This window comes from Plecotus auritus (assembly GCF_963455305.1).
Source record: "Plecotus auritus genome assembly, chromosome: 9".
Lineage (NCBI taxonomy): Eukaryota > Metazoa > Chordata > Mammalia > Chiroptera > Vespertilionidae > Plecotus > Plecotus auritus.
The window spans coordinates 135,712,503-135,731,327 of NC_137783.1; the positions used below are offsets into that span (position 1 = coordinate 135,712,503).

Consider the following 18,825-nt stretch of genomic DNA (forward strand, 5'->3'; position numbering starts at 1 on the left):
ACTCATAAAGCGACGGAAGTAGTTGCCGGAACAAGGTAGGCAGGTCCCGAGATATCCAATGATAAGTGGCTCATGGAGGAAGAGGGCGGTACGCCTGGGAAGGATTGTCCAATGAAAACCACTAGCGCCAGACACCAGGATAGCGCTGGGGCAGAAGGAAAGATGGAGAATTTCACGGCGCTGTTCGGAGCTCAGGCTGACCCACCTCCGCCCCCAACCGCACTCGGCTTCGGACCAGGAAAACCTCCACCCCCGCCTCCTCCTCCTCCAGGCGGGGGGCCCGGTACGGCTCCGCCCCCCACCGCGGCCACGGCCCCTCCTGGTGCTGACAAGTCAGTAGCTGGTTGCGGTCCCTTCTACCTAATGCGGGAACTGCCAGGTGAGTGCTAGGCCTGGCCAAAATCAGCCAATCAGATCATAACGAGGGGGTGATGGGCGTGATTCTTAGCCGGCTAGCGGAGGTACAAGGTAACCTAGGCAACTCGTGCCGGAACCCAGGAGCTCTAAGTTGAAAGGCCTCTGTGTAACAAGTTTGAGGAGATGGAAATCAAGAGTCATTTTGGACATGTTAAGGCTCCAAAATGCCTTTTAGTTCATCCCAAGTTCAGCTACATCAAGAGTTGAGGGAAATAATAATGGATATTGGTACAGTAATTTGAAGTTCACGACGTAATTATATATGTAACAATATATAGGACAGCCCCCTGAGGTAGGCATTGTTATCTGCATTTCATAGTTGAAAAAACTGAAGCATAGAGAGGTTGAAGCATAGAACTTTCCTTTGGTTAGTTATTGGTTGATGTCTTCCACTAACCTTATTCTGATTTTACCTATCAGTTGACAGATATTGAATATATGTTTTGGGCAAATGTTGAGTGTGTAGGAAGTAGAGGGGAGGACATATGGTGAGAAGAGGAACAAGATTAATAAGTCTGGTCCTTGTTTTTAAGAAGCTTGTTTTACTTAGGGATGCAAAGTATGTAGTTTAAGGATAGTGACCATATTTCTTGTCAAGGCCAATCTCATTATTTGGTGGTCATGCCTCACATAACTATGTGGTGGTTTTGAAAATATTATCCAAAATAAGAGCAAGAATAAAGTTGTCACTTGAGCTAGACCTTGATGAATTTATATTATTGAAGAATATTAGGCAGACTTTTCCTATAATTAGGTCAGTTTTCCTAAAAGGAAACACAATGAGGGGTGTTTTTTGTTTTTTTCAGGACATGATGGAGACCCATTTGGATGGACCAGAAATTTTGCATAGGGGACTAATAGTTGACTAGGTCCTAAAGCTAAGTTAAAATACAATGTTTAACCATGAGTGCCAAAGGAATTTTGAGCTCTTTCCTGAGGGTTATAGGAAATCATTGAAGATTTTTTTTTTTTTAAACTGATGAGTACTGCTTCTAAAAATACCTAGAGAATGGGAGGTACCATGTATTGTGGCTGGGTAGCTCAATTGGTTAGAATATTATCCTCATATGCCAAGGTTCAATCCTTGGTCAGGGCACATACAAAAATCAACCAAACCTAATATATAAAAACGTCTGCAACAGCCGAACGAAGGCTCCACTGAACACCGGAAGTCAGTCTGCAGTCAGTGCTGGGTTGCCGTGGCGACCCAGCGCTGACTGCCGAGGGGGCTGCTGATCAGGCCCCGAGAAAGGCCCGAGGAGAGAGGCAGGGTCTGATCCGCAGCCTCTGTGGCAGCTGTTGATCAGCCACTGCCTCTCTCTTTCTCTTTGGGCTTTGCTAGCAGCCGCACCTCTGTTTCTCTCCAGGCCTCCGCAGGGGCTGCTGATCAGCCCCGCCTCTCTGATCAGGCCTGGAGATAGGCCCAGAGATGCTGACTGGCATAGAAACCGACCAATCAGAACCAAATCTGGGTGAACTGTGAGGAGCCAATGGCTGCCTAGGAGACGGAGCTTTTGATGCTGACTGGCATAGAAACCAACCAGAACCAAATCTGGGTGAACTGTGAGGAACCTAGGAGGCAGAACTTGTGACACTGACTGGCATAGAAACCAACCAATCAAAACCAAATTGGCTGGCAGGGGAGGGCAGTTGGGGGGTGAGATCAGGCCAGCAGGGGAGGGAAGTTGGGGGTAATCAGGCAGGCATAGGCAGTTAGGGGCGATCAGGCCGGCAGGGGAGGGCAGTTGGAGGCAAGATCAGGCCGGCAAGGAAGGGCCATTGGGGGCAAGATCAAGCCGGCAGGGGAGGGTAGTTGGGGGCGAGATCAGGTAGGCAGGGGAGGACCGTCGGGGGCAAGATCAGGCCGGCAGGGGAGGGCAGTTGGGGGCAACCAGGCTAGCAGGGGAGGGCAGTTGGGGACGAGATTAGGCCAGCTGGGGAGGGCAGTTAGGGATGATCAGGCAGGCAGGGGAGGGCAGTTAGGGGCAATCAGGCAGGCAGGCAGAGGCAGTTAGGGGCAGTCAGGCAGGTAGACAGGTGAGTGATTAGGAGCCACCGGTCCCAGATTGTGAGAGGGATGTCCGATTGGAGAGGGTGCAGGCTGGGCTGAGGGAACCCCCCCCTTTGTGCACGAATTTTGTGCACCGGGCCACTAGTGGATACATAAATAAGCAGAAAAACAAATATCTCTTTCTCTGTCTCATCCCCGCCTTCTTTCTCTCTCTAAAATCCTATATAATAAAAGCCTAATATGCCAATGGCTGAATGACTGGTCGCTATAACACGCACTGACCACCAGGGGGCAGATGCTCAATGCAGGAGCTGCCCCTAGCCTGCAGGCCCTAGCCAAGCGGGTGCCAGCAGGGCCCCCCCCGATTGCCCTGCCAGTCACCTCACAGATCAGCCCTGATCACTGGCCAGGCCTAGGGACCCTACCCATGCACGAATTTCTTGCACCAGGCCTCTAGTCAATAAATAAAAAGCCATAGTACCTACATAGAATTGACTAAGTCACAGAGGTGAGGAACATCTGGCCCGTGGGCCATTTAAGGTCCGTGAAATCATTTGGTCCAGCTCTGACAAGGCATGAGGGGTGAGTTAACTAAATGTTTGATCAAATATAGCAGACTAATTTTTTTTTTTAATATATTTTATTGATATTTCACAGAGAGGAAGGGAGAGGGATAGAGAGCCAGAAACATCGATGAGAGAGAAACATCGATCAGCTGCCTCCTGCACACCCCCCACTGAGGATGTGCCCGCAACCAAGGCACATGCCCCTGACCGGAATCGAACCTGGAACCCTTCAGTCCGACGCTCCATCCACTGAGCCAAACCGGTTTCGGCAATATAGCAGACTAATTTTTAAGTTGATAATTTTGTATGGCCCACAAATGATGTTATAAATATCTAAAAGGCCCTTGGCAGAAAAAAGGTTCCCAACCCCTGGACTAAGAGGAGATTGGAAATGCAAGAGTAGTTTTCAGGAGAGGAGTCATGGCTGGGAAGAGAGATTTTAAGTCATGTTCATAGAACTGACAGAAAGTTGGAATGACTCTTAAAGTTCAGAAAAGGCACAGTGTCTTCTCACCTGAGTCTTGAGCATAACCGCCTGGAAGGAGGAGAGTCAACAGAGAGGGGGGATAAAATCAATACTATAATGGCTAGAGGCAATGCTGAGTTATGAGGAGAGGTACTCTGGCACTGTGTCTCCTACCATTAACAGTGTGTGTTTTTAGTTTATTGACTAGAGGCCCGGTGCATGAAATTCAGCCCAGCCTGCACCCTCTCCAATCTGGGATCCCTCTCACAATCTAGGACTGCTGGCTCCCAACTGCTCGCCTGCCTGCCAGCCTGACCACCCCCTAACCACTCCCCTGCCAGCCTGATTGATGCCTAACTGCTCCCCTGCCAGCCTGATTGCCCCTAACTGCCCTCCCCAGCAGGCCTGGTCCCCCCGCAACTGCCCTCCCCTGCAGGCCGCCCCCCCCCCCAATTGCCCTTCCCTGCACGACTGGGTCCCCTCCAACTGCCCTTCCCTGCAGGCCCGGTTGCCTCCAACTTCCCTCCTCTGCTGGCCTGGTCACTCCTAACTGCCCCTCCCCTGCAAGCTTGATTGCCCCCAACTGCCCTCCCTTGCAGGCCTGGTCCCCCACAACTGCTCTCTCCTCCTGGCCTGATCGCCCACAACTGCCCTCCCTTGCAGACCTGGTCCCTCCCAACTGCCCTCCCCTGCTGGCCATCTTTTGGCAGCCATCTTATGTCCACATGGGGGCAGCCATCTTGTGTGTTGGAGTGATGGTCAATTTGCATATTACTCTTTTATTAGATAGGATGAGAGTTGGGGAGGGAGAAACACCAATTTGCTGTTTCACTTTTTATGTATTCATTGGTTGATTCTTTATGTGCCCTGACCAGAGATTGAACCCACAACCTTGGTATATGGCAGCCGTGGGCAAACTACGGCCCACGGGCCGGATCCGGCCCGTTTGGCTGTTCTATCCGGCCCGCAGAGCCGAAAGAGCGGAGGGTTCTCTTGCTCTCCCCTCCGCTCCTTTACTTTGAATTTATATTAGTTCACACAAACACTCCATCCATGCTTTTGTTCCGACCCTCCGGTCCAGTTTAAGAACCCATTGTGGCCCTCGAAGTTTGCCCACCCCTGGTATATGGGGACGACACTCCAACCAATTTAGCTACTTGGCCAGGGCTGCTCTCTTATCAATGGAATGTGGTAATATCTTAAATACATTGAATTTTTTTTTTACGGTTCAAATGAACACATACTGAAAAGTATAAAGTATTATATAAATGTAAGTATAAATATTATGTGGCTGACTTAAAAACATTTTATTATTCTCCCTGTGTTCTCTAGGTAGCACGGAGCTGACAGGCAGCACCAACCTGATCACACACTACAATCTGGAACATGCCTATAATAAATTCTGTGGGAAGAAAGTGAAAGAGAAGCTGAGTAACTTTCTGCCTGACCTACCCGGAATGATTGATCTGCCAGGTTCCCATGATAACAGCAGCCTCCGCTCCCTCATTGAGAAGCCCCCTATTCTTGGTGGCTCTTTCAATCCTATCACAGGGACCATGCTGGCTGGATTCCGCCTCCACACTGGCCCGGTGAGTCCCCTCTTGGGGAGGAAGGAGGCAGATGGGGAGGTCTGAAAGGCATGGAGGTAGTTTTTCTGTCCAAGTCTGTTCCTTCCTAACTTACTGAGCAGAACAGTGGGGAGCAGGGGATTTGCTCCCTCCACTCACCCAAACCTTTCTTTGGTTCCTTCAGTTGCCCGAGCAATGTCGTCTGATGCATATTCAGCCTCCCAAGAAGAAGAATAAGCACAAGCACAAACAGAGCCGTACCCAGGATCCTGTCCCCCCAGGTAAGCAGCAGTTCTATTCAAAGCCAGAAAACCTGATGTTCTGAATCTGGTTCACCCATCCTCAGGGAAAAAAAAAGTTCCTTACAGAGTCCTGGACTCCCAAATTCCCCTGAAAGAAGAAATTGATATTCTGGGGTTTCCTGGGCAAGTAGGACCTTGGGACAGGGACCTTAGCAGTGCCTCCATATCCTCTCTGGCCATTTGAACAAATCTAGCAGGAGGGGATTTTGAGCTCTACAGTTGATAGGCACTTAATATCTCCAACAGAAACACCATCTGATTCAGATCACAAGAAAAAGAAAAAGAAAAAAGAAGAGGATCCTGAACGGAAGAGGAAGAAGAAAGAGAAGAAGAAAAAGAAGGTAAAATAGGGGCCTGTTGCTGTAGCCCAGTGAGTTTCCCTTATGTCTCACCCCTGTACTAGGTCGAGTCCTTGGCTTCAGGTTGGACCCAACATTGAAAACTCAGGGCAGGTTACACTGTTTTCCCATCCACTCCTGGTCAATGCCAAGGCTACTTCCTAGTTGTTCTTTTGCTCCTGCTTTGTCTTCCCCAGAACCGACACAGTCCAGACCACCCAGGTATGGGCAGTTCTCAGGCCAGCAGCAGCAGCAGCCTCCGCTAACAGGACAACTGGACTCTACCAGAATGACTTTTCCTGCTGTACTGAACCTGCTGTCAAAAGCTGCCTTCCTGGCTCTTGGACACTGCCTTAGGAGCATCCCGGTGGCTGGATCAGAAGCAGTCCTACTGTGCTCATAAGAGGAATACATTATGAGAGAGAAGGGCCATGCTTTTGTAAGGCTCAGTCCAGCTTTCTCATGAACATCTCTTCCTCTCCTAGGGAAGCTTTCTTTTCATCTCTTTTGTGCAGTTTCTGATTTGTTAGGGTTTTTCTTAAAAAAAAAAAAAAAATTGCATTTATCAAACTGGCTGAAGTATGGCTGCCTATTAAGAGGTAAGTGCCTTTCTGTGAGAGTCAGAGTTTAAGCCAAGGCATGCTAAGATCTGGGGGGATTTGGGCCTTGTATTATATTATCAGTAGGCAGGGAACCAACCAAAATGCAATTGGGGAACATGGTCCAAAAGTTAGGAAGAGCTTGTTAATACCTTTCCACAGAAGACAAATAAAATAACACCTTGCCCATAATGTTGACAACCAAACACCTGGATGATCTTCATACTCCATCTGAAGAGCTGACTCAGTTAGGGCTTGACTGTATTCTAGGTCAATTTTGTGTTGAAATAGAATAGCCAAACAAAAAAGCACCTACAATCACCACTGTACTTCAACAGGTTGATTCTTGGTCAAGCCCATGATTTTTTTGAAGTGAATATCTGGCAAGCAAAGGTAAATGCTTCTCTTATCTTTATACTAGTAGTAAGAACTTTGGAACTGCCTCATTCCTTAGTTAAGACAAAGTATTTGGCTGACGTGAATAAGCTTCTAAAACAGCAACAAAAAGGCAGCCTAAACTAACAAAATGTAAAATTAAATCCCTTTGGTCTTTGCAGGCCAAATAACTAAAAAAAATCTGAGAAAACCCAGCCTAATGTAATCAGACTTGAAGTTAAATTGGCAGAACAGTTAAAATCTGTTGCTACGAGCCAAGGCTGTCCCTAGATCGTAGAGGGAAAACCACTCACTCATTTATCTTCAGTTTTAAAGTAGGATTTCATAGGAAGAGTTCATATACTTATCAACAGTGAAAATAAAGGGTTCTAGCCAGTTTTCTGAGATTAAGTGTCCAAGGGTGCCTATTAAAATTAGGGCACAGCTTTTTGCTTTTGCAAACAGAGACAAAAATAGATACCAAATTGAACTGCCACCCATCTGTACAGTTGGCCATTAAGAGGGCTTTCATACTTTGATCATTCAGTCTTCCCTTTGGCTACAACCAAAATGAACTTTACTTTTCAGACAATTCTGTATTGAGGAACAAGTGTGGCACAAGTCAAGAGTTCTCTAAGCTTTGAAATGACAGATTTTAGTAGTTGCAAATGATTTTTTTCCCCAGGAATTTTTTGGATTAAATCACTGGGAAAAAACAACAACACCAGGACCTGTTGTCTTAAAGTAGTTATTTTCACTATAGTCCTGTCTAAAGATGGGTCAGGACCAGAAAACTTATGAGGCTTTCCTTGTGACTCCCCACCAGAGATCATTCACCCTGCCTTAACCAGACAAAATAACACAAGTCAGGGGGGAGCTGGTTAGATCAGGATTTCTTTTTATTCCTTGGTTTAAAATGGCTAATCAGAATAAAAAATAAAATGGCCTCTATCTAGAGGCTGGGGTCTCCCTGTTTAGAGGTTAGAACCCAGGTATCTCCTTTACCCAGCACCATACTGAGGTGGGCTGAGGGGTACCTCTCAAGGGATAATCGGAGGGGCTTAGGCTCCTCTCTATCCCCAGTTTTTGGCATGTGATGAAAAATATTGCTGTTTGGATTCTTCTCTCCTGGCCTTGGATTTTAAAATGTTAACTGTGTGAAATGAGGGAAGGCTTTGGGGGGCTTGTTGAAGAAGCCCACCCTAATCCTTCCATCCCCAAAAGGGGATTATCCAGTTGTTTCTGGAGCTTGGCCAAGTTCTTTTCCTGATCTCCCCTCCACCAAAAAAAATCATGGGGGTGTGACCACTTTCCTGGGGAAACTAAGTGCCAATGAGCCCTGAAAACTTCACTCTCTCCTCTGACCAAGACTTCAGACTCGCCTCTCCAGTTCCTTTCCTGATCACTAAGCACCAACAACAGGGGGTGCTATTTTCTTAATTGGTGATGGACAAAAGAGAGAACCCTGGGGCAAAGGAAGACTTCTATCCACATCTTTCCTCTTTTCCTGCTGGTCCCAGGAATGGGAAGAGTAAGATCCCCCTCAAACATATCCCTCCCTCATTTTCCCATCCCAGGATAGATATATAATTTCTTTGATATTTATAATATATATATGTATATATATATATGTACACACACACACCTGGTAACGCAGAAGAGGAAAAAAATAGAATCCGTAACAATAATAAAAAAAATTATTTCTGGTTTAAAAATGATCTGGTTCTCTCCAGGGCGAGCAATTGCACAAATGTCCACTGAGTCTGGTCCAGGGGCTAAGGAAGGGAAGGTCTTAATAGGTAAAGGGGGTTGCTACCCCAGTCTCAGGGCCCCAACTCTCCGACTCCCCAACCCCATTGCATTTTATAAAACGCTCCTCATCCTCTTGGAATCGGTGGTTTAGAAAAATGTCCATGCAGGGGAGGAGAGCCCCTTGAGGAAAGGAAGGTGGCCACCTGGGGGGCCCTTTGGTGCAGGCGCAGAGGTGTGGGGGAGGGGAGGTGCCGAAGGCTCACACCGAAATCTCATAGGTGGTGCCACCTACTCCTGACACCTTCTTGACTCCTCCTCTTGTGGGGCTACTGAGAGGTGGCTGGCCTGGGCCAGGGGAAGCTGAGCCTATACTCTTGGGCTGCCCATTGGACTTGCTGTAGGCGGTCTTGAGCTGTACTTCATCTCTGGGAAGAAAAGAAGAGAGGTGTCAGGAACTGGGACACAAAACACAGAAAAGGGAGACAGTTTTAAAAGTTCAGGAAAAAAAAAAATGATGTACTTTTCTCCATACATACTTTTTTTAGTATGATGAATAACTTAATTAAATGATTTGTACTTAGTAAATATATATTTTAAACATTCCCTTTTGTTTTATTGCACTACTTGAAACAAGCCTGATTCCCTATCTCCTATTTATTCTCTCCAATAGCAGCTATCTTGTATATTTACACTCAAATTAATTTTTAGGACAGGATTAAGAAAAAGTATTAAACTTCAGTCTCTTAACAGGAATGGCCCATGAAGGCAGCTGGAGTGAGAATGAAAATGAAGAGCTATCCACAAGCAGGACAACCCTGGGTCCGTTTGCACTAGAACATACAAGGGCAGTCCTGATACCTTCTGCAGGGCAGAATGCTAATTATAAGTTCGCTGAAGGCCAGGATGAACTAATACTTACTTGGGTGTCAGTAACGGCTGCAAGGCCACTTCTTCAGTCTCAGAGACACCAGGTGGAGCTTTTTGGCTGCTGTAAGACATGGATCGGCCCAGGTATGGAGCAGTTGGGCCTGATTCAGGGGAGCCTAGTCCCCGGCCCCTTAGTCCATCTGGCTTGCCAAATCGGGGCACAGCTGGGCGTCCCAATGGAGTCTTGCCCAAGGGTGACCTCTTCGAATCATCTGAGGAGGAACTAGTACGAGGGGCATGGCCTGAGCCTGGTGTCGACTGAATGCCTGAGTCCCCCAAGCCTGGTTCTTCCTCTCGACCTGGGAGTGGGGGTGACTGGCGTAGCAGCTTCTCTCGTTCCTGGAGGGAGGCCACAATATGGCGCGACAGATTGTCGTACCGGACTGGTGAGGGCTCTCGGTGTGCTGGGCCAGTTGGCACCAAATGTGGGTGCCTCTCAGCTTCCCGCTGCTGAGCCAGCCGGGCTGACAGGAAGGGAGAGGTGTAGCCTAAAGGTGTGTCTGGCTCAGGCCCTGCCTGCACTGACTCGAAATCAGGGCTGTCGGAAGGAGTGAGCAGGCTGTCATAAGATAAGCTTCCATTGCGTGTCTGGTTGACCAGGCTCTTATAGGAGGTGGAGGTTGTGCCCTCTGAACGGATGGACTGCAACTGGCCCAGCTCAAAGCCTGTGCCCTGGGCCGACTTGAGGCTGGAGGAGCGTGAACCACTGGACAGTGGATCGAAGTGAAAGCTTTTGCCAAAAGTGGGAGAGCGGAAGCTCTCTGGCTCCAGACTGGGTTCTGACCGGTAGCTGGGATGGCGGCTGCTCTCTGCAATTGAGGTTGGCTCCTTCAAGCTGTCACCACGACTCAACTGGGGGAGAAAATAAAGTAGGCTCTTAGTGCTGCTCCTCATGTGATAGATGCCAGGTCCCAGAGCCCAAGGTGTCCCTCAAAAATGGCCTGTTACATGCCAGCAATGTTTAGAACATTTGTATGCATTATCTTGTTTAATCCCTAAAGCAAATCTATGAGTTAGTACAAATAATACCACATTTTAAGGTGCAAAAAATAAAACTTAAGTAACTTGCTCGTGATGGGTTTTGAACTTAGTATGACAATCAGTGCTTTTATCTATTTTGCTTCCTTGCCCCCCTTAAATGAAGTAAAATCAAGGAGATTCAATCCCCCTAACACCAACAATTAGTAAAATGCCTTTGCTTTGCTTTTCTTCCCTCTGCTCTTCTTTCCCTTCTCCCAATCTTTTTCCCAGAACAAGTGGCATATTTACAACCCTACTGCTTAGGGAGAACCCAGTACCTTGGCGCTGGAAGAGTGAGGCATGGCGGCTGATGTGCTGCTGCTACTGTAGCCTGGCCGATACTTGTACATGGTAGGTGTGGGGGGGCTGTCCTTGCTCAACAGGCTGCTGTCTGTGGGGAAAATAAGGCCCAGGAGAACCACTTTATAAGCTATTCTCTTTTTTTTTTTTTTTAATATATTTTATTGATATTTCACAGAGAGGAAGAGAGAGGGATAGAGAGCTAGAAACATCGATGAGAGAGAAGCATCGATCAGCTGCCTCCTGCACACCTCCCACTGGGGATGTGCCCGCAACCAAGGTACATGCCCTTGACCGGAATCGAACCCGGGATCTTTCAGTCCGCAGGCCGACGCTCTATCCACTGAGCCAAACCGGTTTCGGCTATAAGCTATTCTCTTAACCTGGCTAGAGTTCCTTAAGGTACAGGAGAGAACAAGGTAGGATTAGGTATACTCAGCCGAGGGAACATGATTTTGTTGAAATCAAGACTAATTAGCTCAGATCTCAGAGTGAATATACCAAACAGGTCTAGGATGCTCTCTGTCTAAAGCTGGCAGTTCCCCCACAAACATCTAATTTCTAATTCACTGCCATTAGCTAAGTGGTATCCCCTTTCTCCCAGCTGTTCAAAGTAGTGGCTCAAGTGCCACCTATTGGGTGTTCTCAGCTACAACAAAAGCATTATCTCCTAATCCTTGCCTGTATGTGCTCTACAATTCAGTCACCTTCTCACTCCTGCTGCTGCCCTTACCCTCATTAGTAGCCAGGTTGAGGTGTGTTCGTAGCCCTGTATAACGGCTCAGGTCTGGCTTAGGAGGAGGTGGAGGTTCAGCATCTGCGGACTGGCTCTCTGTAATCTCCAAGCTTCCTTTAGACTGGATAAAGGAGGGAAAATCAGATTTGGAGAACTGGGCATTAGGCAACTCACAAGTATTAAACTGGTAACACAGGAGTGTTGGAGAGTCAATTATATATTTCTAAACTGGGACTGGAAGACAAGGGACAAGAGTCAGTTTGAGAATGGTACTGGATTTAAAAAAAGTTTTCAACAAGGGTTTCATCCTGCCATTCATTTGTGAGTTGGTTGTTGTTTTTTTGTTAATCCTCATTTGAGGTTATTTTTCCATTGATTGTTAGAGAGAGTAGAAGGGCAGGAGAGAGAGAAACATCATTGTGAGCGAGACACATCAATTGGTTGCCTCCCCCATGTGGGATCGAACCTGCAACACAAGTGTGTGCCCTTGACCGGGCATTGAACCCATGACCATTGGAGTGCAGGCTGGCACTCTAACCATTGAGCACACTGGCCAGGGCTTTGTTCATTTTAATCATAACTACTACTTGAGTTCCAACCAACTGCAAGCTGCTATGTTAAGTCCTATGAAGACATGGAAATGAATGGACTCAATTTATAATGTCAGTAAATCACAATCTAATGGAAAAAAAAGATACATTTTTTAAGTAATTTTAACACAAGACAGAAAGTGATAAATACTATGAGAGATGTAAACTGAAAGTATGTTTCCATTTCTTTCCCAGAGTGAGAGCCTCCAAGTACCTAGTTTTGCTCCCCTAAATTCCTCACCTTAGTTCTCCTCAGCTCTCCCTGGATGCCATTGTCCATAATCTTCACAGTTATCTGCCCATCTGACACTTCTGGTCGAAGGAAGGGAGGTCTGATTACAATGGTCTTCTCTTTCTTTGGTCTCCCCAAATACCTGAGTGTTAAGAGTAAAAAGGCTTTCATTCATTCATTCATTCAAATTATCTACTGATTGCCTACCTTGTGTAAAGCATTTATACACAATAAACAGTCCAACCAGGCCAGTGAAAAGATCAACATTGAACAGATTTCTTTGATTCCATGACTGCAATAAGACTAGGCCTTTGGGCAGATAGCTAGCTCAGGACACTCTGTAGTAAATCTCAACTCTCAGAGGAAAGTAACCATAATACCTGATGAGTATCAACTGAACTCATAGTGTCCACTAAAGGATGGCATGTCTTTCCCAAGCAGGTACTTCCCATTCTAAGAGAACCCTTCCTAACGGCAGTCTCCCAGCAGACCTGGCACCAGAAGCAGCCCAAAGAAGACAAAAGTTATAATGAAGGGTGAACAGCAGACCAAAGGGATAGATATAGATGTACCTGGGTGCTGGGGAACTGCAGAGTACACGGCTGACATTGTTACAGCAGCCATTGGTGAAGGGGTTCACACCTCCACGGAATTTACCCGTAACCTAGAGGGAGGAAAAAAAGGGCCGGAGCAGTCAGACAATGGGTCCCTGATTTCCCAAGACCAAAAACACGAACCAATGACAAATTATCGTATACCCACTATCTGGGAGATACAAAAAAAAAAAAAAAAAAAAATGAGTTAAACACAATCCTGCCATCAACCAACTTCTACCTGTGATAGCTAAGAATGGCAACTCTAGAGTCAGTGTCCTCAGTTCAAATCCTAGGTCTTTCTCACCATAGCTATCTCACCCTCAACATCAGTTTCCTCATGTAAAATGGGGATAAATACCTCTCTGGATATTGAAAACTAAGATAATATACAAAACAGCAAGCAAGCAAGGTTAATTATGCACAAAAATAACTGGCTCTAAGCAGCACTACAAGCTTCTTGAGGGCTGGCGCAGGTCTTTTATTAAGCTTCTCTAAGCTTGGAGCCCAAAGTGTCTAGTATAAGTGGGCATTCTGAAAATGTTAACTAGAGATGGCCTCTATTCTCATGCTTGCATGAGGAAATTGGACACCGCCTCGTAAAACATATTTAGGTGGTGGGGCAAAAAATATATTATTTAGGTATCCATGTGTGGAAGCACAGGCTAAACACTAATCTCAGGACTAAACACTAATCTCAAGCCCTGCTCTGCAGAGGTCTCCCATCACTTCTTCCTGTACCTGTTCATTGGTTGTGCGTCCCCTAGCCACCAGCACCACATGAAATCCCGTGAGGCCAGCTACAGGGATGAAGAATAAGCCAGCCACACACATCACTGCCATCCTGAAGCCAAACAGTCAAGGAGAGCAGAGCAACATGATCTCATCTTCTCCGGCCTGTACCGTAGCCATCTTCCCTTGAGCCTTACTACCACAGGATTAAACATTCCTCACTCTTCCCCCTCCCATTCCCACAACCCAAGCCTTGAAGGATACGTGACAGCCGTGCGGACCCCTGAGAGTTCCTCCACGTGGTAGAGGACAAAAAGGAGGCCAAAGCCAAACACACCCATAATGTGCGCTGTCAGGGAAAGGAGGAAGAGGAAGAAATAACGGTAGTTCCGGCGACCAATACAGTTGTTCACCCAGGGGCAGTGATGATCAAATTCCTAGGGGCAAAAAGAGAGAATGAGAGGCATCCTTGGACCAAAGCACTAGATCACTTTTCAGTCAAGAAGACAAACAAATGGCAGAACTTAACTGTTGTTTTTATCTATGGTCATGTTAATTATTTAGTTGCACAATTAAAACAGGAAACAGGATCAAGCAGTTTATCTTGCTCTACCAGTCTCTAAGGAAGACTTTCCAAAGGTTGATGATCAAAGACCAAAGTTGCCTCTCAAAAGTTTATCCTATGTGACCAAGGAACTCTGAAATAGAAGAACATCAGAGGCTTTGCAAAAACATCAAGATTCTTGAAAAAATAGGCTTGGAAGGAAAATCTGACAGGCAAATGCTTACAGCTAAGTAAAAACTGATTGGGGGAGCTCAGTGGATAGAGCGTCGGCTTGCGGATTGAAAGGTGCCAGGTTCGATTCCGGTCAAGGGCATGTACCTTGGTTGTGGGCACATCCCCAGTAGGAGGTGTGCAGGAGGCAGCTGATCGATGTTTCTCTCTCATCGATGTTTCTAACTCTCTATCCCTCTCCCTTCCTCTCTGTAAAAAAGCAATAAAATATTTTAAAAAAACCCAAAAAACTGACTGGGGGGGGCGGGAAGTCAAAAATAAAAGTAAGGGCCCTGGCCAGTGTGACTCGGTTGTGTACCATCCTGGGCATGGAAAGGTTGCCAGTTCAATTCCCAGTCAGGGCACATGCCCAGGTTGTGGGCTCCATCCCTGGGAAGGGGCATGCAGGAGGCAGCTGACCTGTGTTCCACTCTCACATGGATGGTTCTGTCTCTTTCTCCCTCTCCTTTCCTCTCTCTCTACAAACCCCCCAAAAAACACAAAACCTTAAGAAAAATAAAAAGGACACAGGAAGAAAAATATAACTAAAAATTGAATGCAACAATATGATGTTGTAGACGCAAGAGATAACACAAAGCCAGGACACATAACCAGAAAGATGAGCCAAGGGAAGGAAGGCTAGAGCCATGAATCCTGGTGCTGGGAAAGCCTATGGCACTTGGGATCCCTCCTGTAACAGAATATTTGTGCTCTACCTCTCATGTACACACTGCCCACATAGTTAGCCAGGACTATATTTCATGCACAGAATTCGATCCTTACTCTATGAGTCGGAAGAAGACCACTTGGGTTAAGCATCAAGTGATACCCCACTCAAGGTTCTTACCTCCACACAATTGTCACAGACACTGCAGTGGGAACATCGAGGAGGACGGTAGAATCGGCAGGTGGCACACCATTTCATGCGCACTTGGATGCCCTTGATTTCCACTGTTTTGTAAAGGGGAGCTCGGAAGTCATCTTCCTTGTCTTCATCCTCCTCAGCTGCAGAGAGGAAAGTCAATGAAAAAACAGCTGTGCCAGAACTGTACCAAGCACTAGGGATGCAGTGATATTTAAAATATGGCCTCTGCCTTCAAGGAATTCAGACTAATGGGGGAGAGTCTAGGAACTAGGAACTAATACTGTGAGACCAGCTCTTCATACAACATTATTGGAACACAGTTGAAGAAGCAATTTATTCTGCACTGGGAAATGAGGTTCAAGAGAAGATGACTCACCCAGCTGGCATGGCTCAGAACCAGAAAGTCATGGTTCAATTCCAGGTCAGGGCACATGCCCAGGTTGCGGGCTCATTCCCCAGTGTGGGGTGTGCAGAAGGCAGCCAATCAATGATTCTCTCTCATCATGGATGTTTCTATCTCTCCCTCTCCCTTTCTCTCTGAAATCAATAAAAATATATATTTTTTAAAAAGCGAGAGAAAAAAGAGAATATGACTCAGGTGGCTGTGATATGGGTACACTAATATTCCCAGTTTACATACTACAAATAATATATAAACTAGCTATCTCTGAGCTGTGAAATTACAGATGATACTTGTCTTGTTTATACTTTCTATATAATGAACATACACTATTAAAATGTTTATATTTAGCCCGGACCGGTTTGGCTCAGTGGATAGAGCATCGGCCTGCGGACTCAAGGGTCCCGGGTTCGATTCTAGTCAAGGGCATGTACCTGGGTTGCAGGCACGTACCTGAGTTGCAGGCACATCCCCAGTGGGAGGTGTGCAGGAGGCAGCTGATTGATGTTTCTCTCTCATCGATGTTTCTAACTATCTATCCTCTCCCTTTCCTCTCTGTAAGAAATCAATAACATATACCTTTTTAAAAAATGTTTATATTTAAAAAAATTTTAATGCTATTTATTTTGAAATCTCTGATACTTCCACACCATCATCTATCAGAAGTGAGTTCTTTATTTTTTTTAAAGTACTATATAGTTATTTGATTACTCTTATAACTTAACTAGAGGCCCGGTGCACAAAATTCATGCACTTGGGAGGGGTGTTTCCTCAGCCTGGATTGCGAGAGGGCGCAGGCCAGACCGAGGGACCCCACTGGTGCATGATCGGGGCCAGGGCAGGAGGTTGGCCAGCCCGGGAGGGACCGTGGGAGGGCTCCAGGGCCTGTCTGGCCCATCTTGATCAGTCCCAATTGGCCAGACCCCAGCAGCAAGCTAACCTACTTGGTCAGAGCGTCTGCCCCCTGGTGGTCAGTGCACGTCATAGCGAGCAGTTGAGCGGCCTTAGCATACCATTAGCATATTACGCTTCAATTGGTTGAACAGACGACTGGACGACCGGACACTTAGCATATTAGGCTTTTATTATTAGGATACACAGTGTACCTATTCATACAAATATCTTTCCTATCTTCCCTTCTATTTGAAAGCAAGAACCTTTTTTTTTAAAAAAAAATCACCCCTCATGACCATAATGTCTTCCATATAGATCAGCGACTTTCAACCTTTTTTATCTCATGGCACACATAAACTAATTACTAAAATTCTTTGGTACACCAAAAAATATACTTTTTGCTGATGTGACAAAATAAAAGGTATGCATTTGATTTATTCACATCAGATGGCTACTGTTGTGTTGGTTGTCATTTTTTTCATTTGACAATCTAGAAAAAAAGTGCCCGACTAAATAGTCGTGTTTTAAAAATTCTTGCGGCACACTGGTTGGAAATCACTGGAATAGATAAATACTTGACAAAAGAACACTAAAAGCTCATTAAAATAGTCCTACTTGTTTTTAGGAACTTAAAGTTCCTTTCATTCATCTGATATTTGAAACAGAAGTTACAAAGGAAGCACAGTAACACAGCTTTTTTGAACACAATGAATTTCAGAAAAACTTCACCTCACCAAAGTTGCTATCCCAATCCCACTTGTCTCACTCTTACAAGATAACTTCACATTTGAGAGAAAAAGTAGGTGTCTTCATCAGTGTCTTTCTTTCTACTTCTTATTCTACCAATGACAGTTCTTACTCTCACCTCCTGTCTCAGAAACAGCTTACTGCTTCTGCATGCAAAACTCTTTTCCCATGTGTATGGGAAAGCATCTCCTTCCTAATTCTTCAATTATCCCCTTTCTGTCATTTCAGCTTCTCTCTCTTCTCTGGTTCTGGCTCCTCAGCCTACCAAAATGCTAAAGTTTTCTTTCTGTATCATAAAAAAAAATCCTCCTCTTCCCATAAGATATTTATCTTTTGCCTTCTTTGCTTCACTTCTTGAGAGAATAATCTTAATACTCATTGACTCTTCCTCATTTCCTATTAACTGCCTTCCAAACCATTACAATTTTGGTAATTTAACTATATTTCTCCCATATACATAAGTAAATATACTATTTAAACTGTTCTTGTTCAGATCACTAATTTCTTAATATATTTTTATTGATTTCAGAGAGAGGAAGGGAGAGAGAGCAATAGAAACATCAATGATGAGAGAGAATCATTGATAGGCTTCCTCCTGCACTCTTCCTACTGGGGATTGAGCTCGCAACCCAGGCACGTACCCTAATCAGGAATCGAACCGTGACCTCCTGATTCATAGGTAAGTGCTCAACCACTGAGCCACACCAGGCAGGCCAGATCACTAATTTCTTAGTTACCAAAATAATGGATAATTTAGAATTTCGATACTACTGGATCTACTTTCTAATAACCATCAGCTGCTTCATGAACTTCCTTTAGTTCCCACTTTGTCCAGTTTCTCCTCCTACTAACATTTCTTTCTTTTTTTTTAAATATATATTTTTTATTGATTTCAGAGAGGAAAGGAGAGGGAGAGAGAGAAACATCAATGATGAGAGAATCATTGATCGGCTGCCTCCTGCACGCCCCCTACTGGGGATTGAGCCCAAAACCTAGGCATGCACCCTTGACCAGAATCGAACCTGGGACCTTTCAGTCTGCAGGCAGACACTCTATCCACTGAGCCAAACTGGCCAGGGCACTAACTTTTCTTGCTCAATCCCTCTTCAATTGCTCCTCCTCTGCTCTACTCCTCATTAAAATGTCAGTGCTGGTCAGGTATGATCTTAGTTTTTTTCCTAATCTCATTCTACTTTCTCTAGACAATCTTACTCCTATTGCTTCAAATACCACATGGCTAAAGACTTGGAGAGTCTGACTACTCAACTGCGCACAGGTTAACTCTACTTAAATGACTCATAAATATCTCCAATTCAACATTCTGAGATGCTGTCTTCCCTCCAAACTTGTTCAACATTCCTGTAACATGTATCTTGGTTTACAAAAATTAGCATCAAACTTATCTCCCAAGTTAGGAACCTAGGAACTACCCTAGACAATTCATTTACCCTCTCACTCTTCCCCAGTAAGCCACTGGTCGTGAGAAGTTCTATTGAGTCTTCTTCTGAAAAATCTGTAAATCCAGCCTTGAATTCAAGTTTTCATCTGGTTTGCATTATCTCAATAGCCTCCCAAATGGTATCTGTACATTCTTACAAGAATTATATTTGTAAAATGAAA

The 18,825-nt window shown here is 45.5% G+C and overlaps 2 protein-coding genes across 8 annotated transcripts in view; one reads left to right on the plus strand and one right to left on the minus strand.

The window, feature by feature from the left end:
• Positions 1 to 10,394, plus strand: MED19 (mediator complex subunit 19). 4 transcript variants are annotated; one of them, XM_080688328.1, is made up of 6 exons: positions 1 to 379; positions 4,793 to 5,049; positions 5,213 to 5,309; positions 5,577 to 5,671; positions 6,606 to 6,660; positions 9,145 to 9,214. In XM_080688328.1, exons 1-5 carry the CDS (start codon positions 73 to 75, stop codon positions 6,627 to 6,629), a joined length of 780 nt encoding a protein of 259 aa, XP_080544454.1. In that variant the 5' UTR covers positions 1 to 72; the 3' UTR covers positions 6,630 to 6,660; positions 9,145 to 9,214. The 4 variants fall into 4 exon arrangements, with proteins under 4 accessions (XP_080544454.1, XP_080544452.1, XP_080544453.1 ...); XM_080688326.1 differs by lacking the exon at positions 6,606 to 6,660 and having other exon boundaries at positions 9,145 to 10,394; XM_080688327.1 differs by lacking the exons at positions 6,606 to 6,660; positions 9,145 to 9,214 and adding an exon at positions 5,866 to 6,470.
• Positions 8,323 to 18,825, minus strand: part of ZDHHC5 (zDHHC palmitoyltransferase 5) — a 23,911-nt gene continuing 13,408 nt past the window's right edge. For all 4 annotated transcript variants that reach the window (XM_080688186.1, XM_080688187.1, XM_080688188.1 and 1 more), the window contains 9 exons: positions 15,147 to 15,304; positions 13,789 to 13,961; positions 13,534 to 13,636; positions 12,772 to 12,863; positions 12,209 to 12,341; positions 11,375 to 11,498; positions 10,620 to 10,732; positions 9,314 to 10,173; positions 8,323 to 8,819 (listed from right to left, as the gene is read on the minus strand). In XM_080688186.1, the coding sequence (XP_080544312.1) occupies positions 8,654 to 8,819; positions 9,314 to 10,173; positions 10,620 to 10,732; positions 11,375 to 11,498; positions 12,209 to 12,341; positions 12,772 to 12,863; positions 13,534 to 13,636; positions 13,789 to 13,961; positions 15,147 to 15,304 (1,922 nt within the window). In that variant the 3' untranslated portion in view covers positions 8,323 to 8,653. The remainder of the gene's footprint in view (positions 8,820 to 9,313; positions 10,174 to 10,619; positions 10,733 to 11,374; positions 11,499 to 12,208; positions 12,342 to 12,771; positions 12,864 to 13,533; positions 13,637 to 13,788; positions 13,962 to 15,146; positions 15,305 to 18,825) is intronic.

Excerpts from the sequence above, each read along its gene's own strand:
- MED19 (XM_080688326.1), top strand. The coding sequence starts at position 73 with ATGGAGGAAGAGGGCGGTACGCCTGGGAAGGATTGTCCAATGAAAACC. Across the intron at positions 5,050-5,212 it reads TCCGCCTCCACACTGGCCCG|TTGCCCGAGCAATGTCGTCT; the intron begins GTGAGTCCCCTC and ends TGGTTCCTTCAG. Across the intron at positions 5,310-5,576 it reads CCAGGATCCTGTCCCCCCAG|AAACACCATCTGATTCAGAT; the intron begins GTAAGCAGCAGT and ends TATCTCCAACAG.